General features: G+C 43.9%; 1 protein-coding gene across 1 annotated transcript in view; it reads left to right on the top strand.

Annotated features, from left to right (window-relative positions):
- The window catches only part of LOC115131044 (receptor-type tyrosine-protein phosphatase mu), a 319,957-nt gene that overhangs the window by 99,117 nt on the left and 208,138 nt on the right, over positions 1–12,702 (top strand). Inside the window, 3 exon segments of the mRNA XM_065019405.1 lie at positions 1,811–2,088; positions 6,787–6,865; positions 8,898–9,013. Of these exon segments, the coding sequence (XP_064875477.1) occupies positions 1,811–2,088; positions 6,787–6,865; positions 8,898–9,013 (473 nt within the window).

The raw sequence follows: 12,702 nt of genomic DNA, 5'->3' as shown, positions 1-12,702 counted from the left end.
TCTGTCATTGCCAACAAAGGGTATATAAAAAGTATTGAGATTAACAAAAGTTTTTGACCAAATACTTATTTTCCACCATAATTTGCAAATAAATTCATAAAAAATCCTACAATGTGATTTTCTGGATTTTTTTCTTCTCATTTTGTCTGTCATAGTTGAAGTGTACCTATGATGAAAATTACAGGCCTCTCTCATCTTTTTAAGTGGGAGAACATGCACAATTGGTGGCTGATTAAATACTTTTTTTGCCCCACTGTAGCTCTGCAGGCTATCTGTGCAGTAGATTGCAACACCACCCTCTTTGGCAGTTCTATCTTGTCAGAAAATGTTATAGTTAGGGATGGAAATTTCAGGGTTTTTGGTGGTCTTCCTGAGCCAGGATTCAGACACGGCTAGGACATCCAGGTTGGCAGAGTGTGCTAGGGAAGTGAATAAAACAAACGTAGGGAGGAGGCTTCTAATATTAACATGCATGAAACCAAGGCTCTTATGGTTACAGAAGTCAACAAATGAGAGCGCCTGGGCAATGGGAGTGATGCTGGGGGCTGCAGGGCCTGGATTAACCCCTACGTCACCAGAGGAACGGAGGAGGAGTAGGATAAGAGTATGGCTAAAGGCTAAAAAAGCTAGTCGTGTAGTGCGTTCGGAACAGAGAGTAAAAGGAGCAGGTTTCTGGGCACGGTAGAATAGATTCATGGCATAATGTACAGACAACGGTATGGTAGGATCTGAATACAGTGGAGGTAAACCTGTGCATAGAGTGACGATGAAAGAGAAATTGTCTCTAGAAATATAATTTAAACCAGGTGATGTCACTGCATGTTTGGTAGGTGCAACTAAAGTGTTAAATAAGGAATATTGAGCAGGGCTAGAGGCTCTACAGTGAAATAAGGCAATAATTACTAACCAAAACGCCAATGGACAAGGCATATTGACGTTAGCGAGAGGCATGCATAGTGGAGTGATCATAGGAGTCCAGTGAGTGGCTTCAGGCAGCTAGCGGGCCCAGGGATAGCAAGCTAGCAGAAGGGCTTTGGAGGGATGTTGTGACGGAAGAAAGTCTGTTGTGGCCCCCTCGTGCTATTACGTTGGCAGACGGATCAGCAGGGCTCCGTGTGGTAAACCAGGCCAAATGGCAAAATAGATACAGTTGCCAAAGAATTTGTCTGGTGGGCCTCTTAAGCTAACAGTCCGATGTGCTCTGGAAAGCTAGCGGGCCGCGGATAGCAGGCTAGCGGATGGCCATTCAGGGGACGACGTGACGGCGGAGCCAGTTGACAAAACCCCATCGGGCGAATCACGTCAGTGGTCCAGTCGTGATGGGTCGGCGGGGGTCCAGGCCAGTTGGCAAAATAGGTATTGTAGCCCAAGGAGTGGCTGATGGACCTCTTTGGCTAGCCAGGAGATGTGCCTAGCAGATGGGCCTAGCAAGGCTAGCTCCAGGCTAATTGGTTCTTGCTTCGGGACAGAGACGTTAGCCAGGAGTGGCCATTTGAATAGCGAGTTTGTAAAGAAAGTAAATGTAAACAAAACACTATCGCCTCAACTATCATTTTGATATCATGGATAGTCGATCCTTGAATTTTGAGTGGTTACATTTCTCCAGCCCCATCCTTAAGCTTTTTACCGAAACAAGGGCATGGGAGAAAGCGTTGTTGTTTCAACTGCTGATTCCCGCTTTAAATAAATGTGAATTCTAGTCAAGTTTATTCATGCCATTTGTAGATATTCTTTGTAGTAATTTCAGTAGAGGTCACGCTGTGGCCATCTCATGACTAACCCTGCTCTTCTCTCGCTACCCCCCCCCCAGACTCTGCCTTCATGATGGTCAACACCAGCGGACGTTTCTCGGGCCAGAAGGCCCAGTTGCTCATGCCCCAGCTCAAGGAGAACGACACCCACTGCCTCATCTTCCAGTACTACGTAGCAGGACAGCGCGAGGGTGCCAACCCGGGCCAGCTTAACGTCTATGTCAAGGAGAACAACAGTCCGCTGGGCATCCCTGTGTGGAACGCCTCAGGGCCCGCCTACCCCACCTGGCGCCAGGTGGAACTGGCTGTCAGCACCTTCTGGCCCAACTTCTACCAGGTGAGATGGGATAAAGAAGATGGTGATGGGCTGTGTCTATAAAAGTGGCACATAGAACAAGGGGTAGGGTTGTCAGTGAGGGTCCTACTGTTCATCAAATGTAAGGTTTTGTCAAAGTCCTGTTGTACTGTGGGCAGTTAGGAAACGGTAGACATTGTGTTATTATCCTCTGTGGGTTGTACGTCGACCGATGAAGTGGTAATATTGGTGGAGATAAGAACCCATCAGATCGGCACATTTTCCCAGCCCCAGAGCCATATTTAAACACTGCCCATTAGCAGGGAATAATATTGAACTCTGACAGAGTCCATGTTTTCTCAGTGCGGGTCCATGACAGTACAGTAAACACATTCTCCAAGGTATCTGGAGGTCAAACCACTTTCTATCATCACCTCCCCAATATTTCTCCTCTTTGAAAATTAAACTCATTTTGTGTGTAGCATCGTGCCGTTAGGCAGCAGCGCTGTGAATTTCCAGCCGAGGCAATTACCGCTCACGCCAAATGTTTGGTTTACTCCCACATGAGGTCAAACACACACACACTCGCTCACAGGGTCAGTGTGTACTGAGTGACCCAGCATGTAAGCCCGTCAGTATGTCATCTGCTCCACGGATGACCCTCAGATTGAAGGCTGATGGTGTGTGTGTGTGGAAGGTTGGTGGGTCACGCCATCGAGCCCTCCTCCTCCCACTAACATACAGTGTTGGCTGTTAGACATGTTTTTTCACACACGTGCCTGTGAGGTTTTCCCTAGCGAGACCGACCGTAAAGAGTGATAAATACATCTCCACGTTTCCCAAGAGAAATCACCGCCATCTGTTGTTTGACAGAGGCACCGTGCAGAAGGAGCATATCTCTGACTTCCTATTACTCTTTCAGATTAACAATGGAAAGGCGGCATCTTCAAAGCTCTATACCCAATTAGCAATGTAGCAAGTAATTATGGTGTTTCTGTAATTGCACAGTATCTTTAAGTGTTTGTCAAAATGAAAACCACCTGGTATTCAGAAATTACTTTGTCTCTTATTTTGTAATTACAGCGTATGGTTTTCGCTCCCCTCAGTTTACAATGCAAGTCTATCAGCACAGGTCTAATTACATTGCAATGGTTGGGCCGCATTTTGAGAAACTTTTAATTAATCACGGCATGCATTTCAAATATGGTTATTGTCTTCCCCAGCCCGGCACACTCTGATCTGGATCCTGCCATTTTGCGTTGTTCATCTCCACCTGCTCTGTTATTCCAATTCCATTTTTAGACACAATCACAATTACCAGGTGATCTGTAAAGGAACATTGGGGTGACATCGCATCAGTATTTAATGAACAGTGTGAGAGGGAGGAAGGGTCATTTCTTCCCCGTCTGCTATTATGTATGCATGAGAGGTCAGCCTTTTGTTCTAAGGAAGTTTCAACAACTTACTGACAAGACTTTTTATAAAAGATGTGGTGAACCTGAAGTTGCACTAAGGACGCCATGAAGTACAGCAATACACACACACACACACGTCGGAGGAGCACTACTCACATTCGCTTATGCATTAAAAGCAAACCTACTTCTCTAGCCCCCACAAGCCACATGAAAACGTTATCATGGCTAATTGAGCTCATTCACCAGGTGCAGCTAAAGAAGATAAACCTAAAAACACATGGAGGAGGGGGGGGTTGGGGGGGGTTGGGGGGGTCCGCCGGGGTCGAGCAGGTTGCTTAGCATCACCACGGCGACAAACATTAACAACCTTGGTTTTAATCACCCCAGGCGGCACGTTGTGACATTATGCACGCTGGCGTTCGCGTTTTTATTTCCTTTTTGCAAATTAGGCCCTCGTTAAAGGCGTAATTAGCGGCCAAGGCTTCTGCCGTCGCTCAAAAGCAAGAGAGAGGGGAGGAAAGGGACACAAATCTATTAAAACCCATCTGAATGGTTTTATTTACGGCATCTCGTTTGGCCTCAGCTCAACAATGTTATTTCATGGCTAATGACTCACTTTCTATTTGTTCATTGGGCATTGGGACTGGTGCGGTTGGCATTCCCTTGTAACAAACAAAGGCCATATTTAAATAGGTTCCATTGTAGTAGGTATGGTCCCACAACAATACATCCTACAGCAGCTGATGTGGTAGGCATGATGAGGGGAGCCACGAGAATAGACAGTAGATCCATTAATAATTGGGGTGGCAGGTAGCCTAGTGGTTAGAGCGTTGGACTAGTAACTGAAAGGTTGCATGATCAAATCTCTAAGCTGACAAGGTAAAAATCTGTCGTTCTGCCCCTGAACAAGGCAGTTAACCCACTGTTCCTAGGCCGTCATTGTAAATAATCATTTGTTCTCAACTGACTTGCCTAATTACATAAAGTTTAAATAAAAAAATAAATACAAATAATTCTGGGCTCCATATGTCAGCTTGGTATGAGGTACGCATGCGCACATCTGAGGCATAGGGCTGTGACCCAAATGGCACCCTATTCCCTATATAGTGCACTACTTTTGAACAAGGTCCTATATAGGGAAAAGGGTGCCAGGAGTTTTAACAGAATCGTGGCTAGAATTTTAGCAGTGTTTTCTTGTAGGAGGTAATGCGTAGCGCAGTGTTGCTATCTCCTCAGAGTTGATTTGTGTCCTTGGGTATTGTAGTCTCCCCGGACATGTGGATATTGTAGTCTCCCCGGACATTTGTTTTGGTTTGCTATTTTTGCGTCTACAAACCTGATATCTGGGCCCCACATAGTTCTATTATCTTAAGTGTTTGCTTTTGTTGTTCAGAAACTTTGAACGCTGCACATTTCGTCCTTGATCGTATCTGTCCTCTTGCCCTCGACCGCCAACGGACCGTTTCTGTCATCAGTTACCGAGTCAAATGAGATATTCAGGGTTCACTCACAACCATTACAGAGGGCGTGTGTTTCATACCAGATCGTTGTTCCCTTCCCTTGCTCCCATCACTGATCAGAATTTTTGGTACTGGATAGTTTAAAACAATATGGTGGCTCAGCATTGTTTACAGCTGCCCAGGTGTCCCAAATCCACGAAGGTGAGTGAACAAGGACAAGGGGACTAGTGCATAAGGGAACAACTTTATGGAATGAAATAACTGGGAACTGGGAATGAGGGAGGATCTCCAGAAAGCGGGGTCCCATTGGCCCGTTTTCTGGCCTATAGAAAAGCTCGGATGTAAACCAAGTGGGTCGTGCGTGTTGCCAAAACCTCTGCATGAACAGGAAGGCAGCCCCTGCGTCTTTAACCAGTTGTTTCCTGAGCGATAAGGGCCATGGAATGTGGTCTCCGTGGGGCCACTCCTCTGTGGATCGCGAGGTCAGAAGTGTGAGAACATGATTCGGGCTGCTCTATTCGTCACTGTGGTAATGCAACAGAGCGCCCCTCGCAGGTGCAGCCGTTAAAAAAAAGAACACATGATACAGACACCCTGTCATAGAAACCATGACTTCAGAGTCCAGACACTCTCTACCATTCCCCTCCCTCCTCCCCTTGGGAAATGGAGGATGAGACTCTGTACAAGAAAACATAATTGTTTTAAACATTTAAATGATTAGGTCGATCTTTACGAGGTGTGTACCCTAAAACAGTTTTCTCGGCTGAATTCCACTCACGGACTGTAACAGCACTGAGGAAGAGGGGGAAGTGGGCTGGGAATCCAACCCATATCACATGCCTCTTAGCTAAAGCTCTCTGAAAGCCATGATGATTCAGGGATATAAATGAACCCAGTCATCATAGACCCAGGCCCCATTGTTTGAAATGGAAAGGGTCCATGTAACCCAATCCTTTTCCCCCGTCCGCCTCCCTGCCTCATGCCCTATGTTTGAAGCCTGAACGCGTGGGCCCGGGCCCCTTAAACTGTAGCAGCTGCCAGCTTCTCCCTCCTCTAACTAGACGTACAAGGAATGGGAGCACAGGAGCGTTGTCTATGCCTGCGTTCCCATTCTCTACTCTTCTCCTGAAATGCGCTTGCACATTCCCTGACATGGATTTATTAGCAATGGTGAAAACTCCCTCCAACCGATGCTTACACCATTTTGCTGGTTTTAAATCAGTGAGTGTTCAAGACAAGTGCACATACAATTTCAAAATTGGGTAGTTTTCCTCTTGTCATGTCAGTTATTGCATACCATCTACGGGGGTGGCAGCGTAGCCTAGTGGTTAGAGCGTTGGACTAGTAACCGGAAGGTTGCGAGTTCAAACCCCCGAGCTGACAAGGTACAAATTTGTCGTTCTGCTCCTGAACAGGCAGTTAACCCACTGTTCCCAGGCCGTCATTGAAAATAAGAATGACTTGCCTGGTTAAATAAAGGTAAAATTAAATACCTTAGAGCTATTTATAACATTTTAGCTAGGTTTTTAAGACCATAGATTTTGTTGTAATGTTTGAGTCACTAAAATATCACATGATTACACATTCGACATGTGTAGAATTGCAAGAAAATGTGCTTTAAAACTGCAACATTTTCTCTGCATCCCACGACAATGTGTAGAATTGGAGGAAATACGCTTTAAACCTGTTAAATGTACTCTCCACCAACAAGAGTGGTGTGAACAGTTTGTCATGAACAGTGCTTGTTCCCATAGAAATAGAGGAGGGGCGCAGACACAGAGCATTGGGACACATTCTGTTTATGTTTGTGCCAACTGCCAACCTCTTTACCCACCACTCTTTCTCTCCTTTCCTCCCCTCTGCAGATTGTCTTTGAGGCGGTGAGCACAGGACAAAGAGGTCTACTAGCCATCAAGGATGTCACACTGCAAGGCCATCAGTGCAGTAAGTCTCCCCGCTCCCCCCACACACACACAGTGAATGTGCTATGTAGCACCCATCCCTTGCGTGTCTCATAAGTCACCCACTACCACTGGGTTGTCACTCTTCACCCCCCCCCCTCCTCCCCATCTCCCTCTTCTCACATGTTATTGCTGTCACCTACCGACCCATGTCTGTGCTACATAGCGAACTCAATATACAGTATATTCCTGGGCAACATATTTACGGTCCTGTGACACGAACAAAGCTAGAATATACTACACAAGCCTCCATATTAAATATGTCCTTTGAATCAAAGGCAAAAGGACTAGATAGCGGCGAGCTTCTTGTGTCTTTGCCCTCCTCTCCAGGAAAGACTCCGGTTCCACAATCCTCCCCTAGATTTGTGAAATTCCATGAGGAAGCTAGGCTAATTGCCTCGGATAGAACGGACAAATCCGCTTTGCCATGTAGCCAGGCATGGAGGAACACCACTCCACAAAGAATGTGTGATGATTGCAAGTGCGTAGTACAGAGCACACACATTATGTTGACTAAAGGTATAAACACGCATGAACCACTCACATTTTTCTTCGTCACATTTCACTTCTGTTTAGTCGTTTTACTAACAACGTCACTAGCCTAGACTCGTGTGTGTGTGACTTTCCAACGGCTCTCGACAGATTAAGTGTCAACAAAGAGGGGGACTTGGGCTCTTCAAAGTTTGGCCTCGGTCCACATATCTTTTCCAGGTGAAGCAAGGCAATACCATTAGCCCTCAACTCCAAAGACTGGGGGAGTGCTGAGCTGGGAGATATCAGGAACTCCAAAGACTGGGGGAGTGCTGAGCTGGGAGATATCAGGAACTCCAAAGACTGGGGGAGTGCTGAGCTGGGAGATATCAGGAACTCCAAAGACTGGGGGAGTGCTGAGCTGGGAGATATCAGGAACTCCAAAGACTGGGGGAGTGCTGAGCTGGGAGATATCAGGGCCACCGCGTTCCTTCACAAGAGTTGTTTTAATTGCCTACCGCAGAGTTACACGGTGCGCACTCTAGTGTACCTCGTCTCAGATATCAGAATCAAGGTCGTCGCCCACCACGGCCCGCGTGCCTCGAACACAGAGACAAGGGGGAACTAATTAAAAACGAATTTCCATAATTTCATTAGCATGGACTTTCATCCGTGCGTTAGTGAGGTAGTGATCCCACCTACCATTATGTATTTAGATTGACCCAGATTCCCCAGCCAAGTCAGATTTGTTGTTAGTTCAACCGGCAAACTATTAAGGAGTAAGGAGACAACCCACCCTATGCACACACCATATCAACAAGTTTACATAGAAGTGTGTTTTTGATAGTGGTCAAAATGCAGGGAGCTCTGAACACTGAACAGGGGCCAGAAAAAATAGTTTATGGCTCTGTTTTGATTTGCAACCTGACCCCTAAACCCTTTTCCTCCCCTCCTCCCCTTTTTGCTTTATCACTGTTATTGCTGCGTTGGTGAAAACTTTCTTCCAATATCCTTGAACTCTAGAGAGTCGAAAGGTTTACTTTCCCCGGCTAAAATATTTTCACCACAGCTTGCCTCCTGACCTTTCACCTCTGTAATATCCTAATTGAAAACGCTGTCCCCGCCACTCCTCCTGGGAAGAAGGTAAAAAGAAAAAGTGTAAGGATCCATTTTGTGATTGAATCTCGGCAGATTTCTCCCCCGAGTGGCTCAAGAGATCAGACCAAGGTTAGGCCAACGCCAATGGAGAATAAATGTGATTTGTTTTTGGTAGGATTGAAAGATAATTGGCTGTATTAGTATGAGTTGAGGCAGATTCCGTATACGTGCTCAGGTTACTGGAAAAATGGAGAAATGGGGAAATCGGGAGAAAAACAACCACCACAATTTCCCATTAATCTCAATAAGAATGAAACCGTTAGACTCAAAGGAAATTCAACTGAAAGTGGATGAGACTACAATACATGCAAGTACTGTATTTAGCATGCTTAATATGGTTTTGGTTATTGTATGCATCTCTCTCTCTCTCTCTTCCTCTCTTTTAGTGAGCACCCCCCACTTTCTCCATATCAAAGGTGTGGAGGTCAACGCCAGGCAGACTGCCACGTTCCAGTGCACCGTTAACGGTCGACCGCAAGACAGCCATAACCTCTGGTTACAGGTGAGTCCATTTTGACCTTAACACTCGGAACGCTGGAATTCCAGAACTACTAGAATGGCCATGATGTACATTCTGACAGTTGATATTTCAATTGTGTACATAGTCCATAATAAGTAATACATTGCTAAATGAATGAATTTATTATGTTAAAATAGGTCATAAGAAACCTCAGGATTTCAAATGCAAATCTTAATCAATCAGAGAATGTATTGATTGGTCCAGAAGTGCATAGAGTGTTAATATTAAAATGTGTATTTTCTGACTATTAGACAACAGTTGCCTGCCCAGCTGGCCCTTACAAACTACACCTAAACTATATTGAAACTAATTTCACACACATAATGATAATATTAGATTTTGTTGCAATGTTAATAATTTTGTTGCAATGTTTTCATAAACTATGTCCAATATTGTTTGGCAATATATAAAAAACATCGTCATGTTGATGTCGGTCACATTACTGCTAACTAATGTGAGCTAGTTATACTGCACGCACTGTGCAGATCCAAAATAATCCTAATGGTGGCAGCCTAAACCACAAATTAATGTTTTACATGAAATAATGTTGTAGTTAGGTGCAATAAAGCAGGATTGTGATTTTAGGCTACCATCCTTTTGGATTATGTTGGAACTGCGTAAACTCGCAGTAGTCTGCTTGTATTATAACTCTAGAGTGGGGGGGGACAACTTTTGCAGAAAATATGCACTAACGCTGACATCAAACACGCTTGAAAATCATGATTTCATAATATTTGTGGTAATAAATCACAGATTCCAAGGTCAATTAGCTACAGGACCATCTGTCTACCTAATTAATTACACCAAAACAAATACACCCGCTCCAACACCCCTGTAGTAACAACACTTCACAATGTTACACACATGTACAGACCAGCATACAATCCTTTCTCTAACTAAATGTTCACAGTGTTTGCAAGTTATATTACACAGTACTAGGATGTTAGTCCATCCATAACGATTAGAAATTAAACAAAATAAAACTGTAGGTGCAAACCTGTCCGACTTCTCTTTCCCTAGAGTGTTAGTATGTATATCTTTGTCAATTGCCATGATGCATTCTATCTTGGGTCATTGGGCTCCTAAGCCAGGTGTGTAGACATCTTAATGCACGAGTTGAAAGATCTCTCACAGCTGCTAACTGGGAGGGTCAGTGACGCCTGTATGATTTGATTGCCTTCAGTGATAGGAACATATGAGGGTCTAACAGTTTATACACACAGGACATGTCAGAAGTGGCATCTTTCCTTTTTTTAAAGAGGTCATGTTTAGCAGGAATATGCCATGTTTTTCTTGTGTGGGCCTCCCCTCTCTCTGTTCTCCTGTGTTCTCTCACTGTCCTGTCTGCTCCTCTCTTGCTCCCATCTCTCCCTTACTGTCTGAATTTCTGCTTTCCTGGATCTCCTATATTATTACAGAGACGCTATAATATCAGTACCGTAGCAATATGAAATATTCTGAACAGACAATGGCACACAAAAGCAATATACACGCGCGCGCACACAATGAACAACAGGCAAATAATGTTTACCTGAATTGAGCTAAATGTCAAATCTGGGAGAATTTCTGTTCCTTAATGATATTAGCCATTCACTCAATCTTAAACCTGATTTAACATTCAACTGTCTTACCCTTCACTAACCCCAATACCTGCGTTCTCTCTGTCGCTTTAGCAACAAAATCAACATGCGTGCAACCATGGGGCAAAACCGATGCGGTTGACTTAGATTGTTGACAACATGTAAGCTATATTTCGTCTCCAATGTTTATTGAAAATAAATAAATTTGCACAACAATGTATTTTTTTCAAATACATCGTTATTTGTTGGTTAGCTAGCTAGCTAGCTAGCAAGCAAATATTAGCCCTATTTGCATTGACATTAAATCAGTCAAAACACCTCAAAACAACACATGCTGAAACAAGCCACTTCCGATTCCCCATGGCAGTGTCATTCTTGCTGGCAATCTGGCCATCCAGAATCACAACAGGCTGACTTCTGCCCCTTGGAAGTGCGCACGTCAGCCAACCCATCTATGTAGTTAGATGCTAAATAATTGTGGTGTAAACACACACACAAAATCCAACTTATTCCTGCAAATACAACAACTGTCTCTGTGTTTGCTGAGCTGCATCTCTCGCCCTCTTTCTCAAGAAGAAATTCCGTATGTACATCTTCTTTTAAATTGGAAAAAATGTTAACTCCGCTATCCAACTTTGTTTTTATAACAAATAAATAGCCAATTGAGCTAACGTTACCAAAAGTAAAATCATTTTAGGTGAAAGCTGGTGACGTCAATGTGCTATACCCTACCAGAAAGAGCAGATTCCAAGGTTTCTAATGAATTATTGTTTTAAACTTTTCCTTAGAATAACCGTGGCTCTGTGCACTTTCCTACTGGCTACTGGTGACAATCAGCAATAGCCATTTGGGGAAAATATCCTTTATTTTCTTCTGTTATATTCTTACTGTAAAATAAGTGTGTTGACTGTGGTAGGGCAGGGCCTGTGATGTGACTGCATGGCCCAGCCATAGATAGCCTTGGCTACTAAGCACAGATAAATAAAACTCAAAACAGGCTATTCTGTTCTTTTGAAATAAATTGTATTTTGTATTTTATGATCTTCCTAAACAAAATATGAATTGATTTCTTTGTGATTGTGTAAATTAACACTAGAAGGCATATTGACAAAAAATGCTGCAACTTTAAAGAAATGTCCCCCTGTCCTTGACTTTTCCTAAAGTCTATATACTGAGTCTACCAAACATTAGGAACACCTTCCTGATATTGAGAAGCAACCCGGGCTGTATCACATCCGACTGTGATTGGGAGTCCCAATTGGCCCAGCGTCGTCCAGGTTTGGCCGGAGTAGGCCGTCATTGTTCTTAACTGACTTGCCTAGTTAAATTAAATAAAAATGTCTCAAGGCTTAATCATTGTCTCCTGTCTCCTCCCCTTCATCTACAGTGACATCAATAGCTTTCACCTGGATTCACCTGGTCAGTCTGTCATGGAAAAAGCTGTTTTTTCAATGGTTTTCCCCATTACCCCTCCTCCCGACAGTAGGGCCTGCTCCGCTCCTTCTCCCGATTAGTTAGGTGCCATTCCCAGTTGATAGTCACCCTGATAATTGCCACGAAACTGAACCTAAACTATATCAACATTAATTTCACACGTATAACAGATGAAATAAATTAAGTATAGTATGATGGTGAGAATGGGTGAGTTTATGAGCGAGGGGAAGTGAACAATGCATAATTACACTGAACTCAAATATGAATGCAACATGTAAAGTGGTCCCATGTTTCATGAGCTGAAATAAAATATCCCAGAAATGTTGTGCACACATTTTACATCCATGTTAGTGAGCATTTTATCCTTTGTCAAGATAATCCATCCACCTGACGGGTGTGTGGCAAATCAAGAAGCTGATTAAACAGTCCACTGAATCCAAGCAGTCTTATTAGTCTACTCTAGGCCTACTTGGAGTAGTGTGAGCGTGCATAATTTACAATGGCAAGAGCAAGACGAATGGACGCACATGCTGCATTGCGTTGCTACGAGATCTGAGTGAAAGCGACTCAGATGACAGCGGGAAAAATGGATCATGACATCGCTGATTATTATTCTGGTTCATGCTGATCGACTTTCCATATCTGGGAAAGGATCCG

The sequence above is a fragment of the Oncorhynchus nerka genome, linkage group LG6, assembly GCF_034236695.1.
Source record: "Oncorhynchus nerka isolate Pitt River linkage group LG6, Oner_Uvic_2.0, whole genome shotgun sequence".
NCBI lineage: Eukaryota > Metazoa > Chordata > Actinopteri > Salmoniformes > Salmonidae > Oncorhynchus > Oncorhynchus nerka.
Note: the sequence above shows the minus strand (reverse complement) of the source record. Positions and strands in the feature narration are given on the sequence as shown.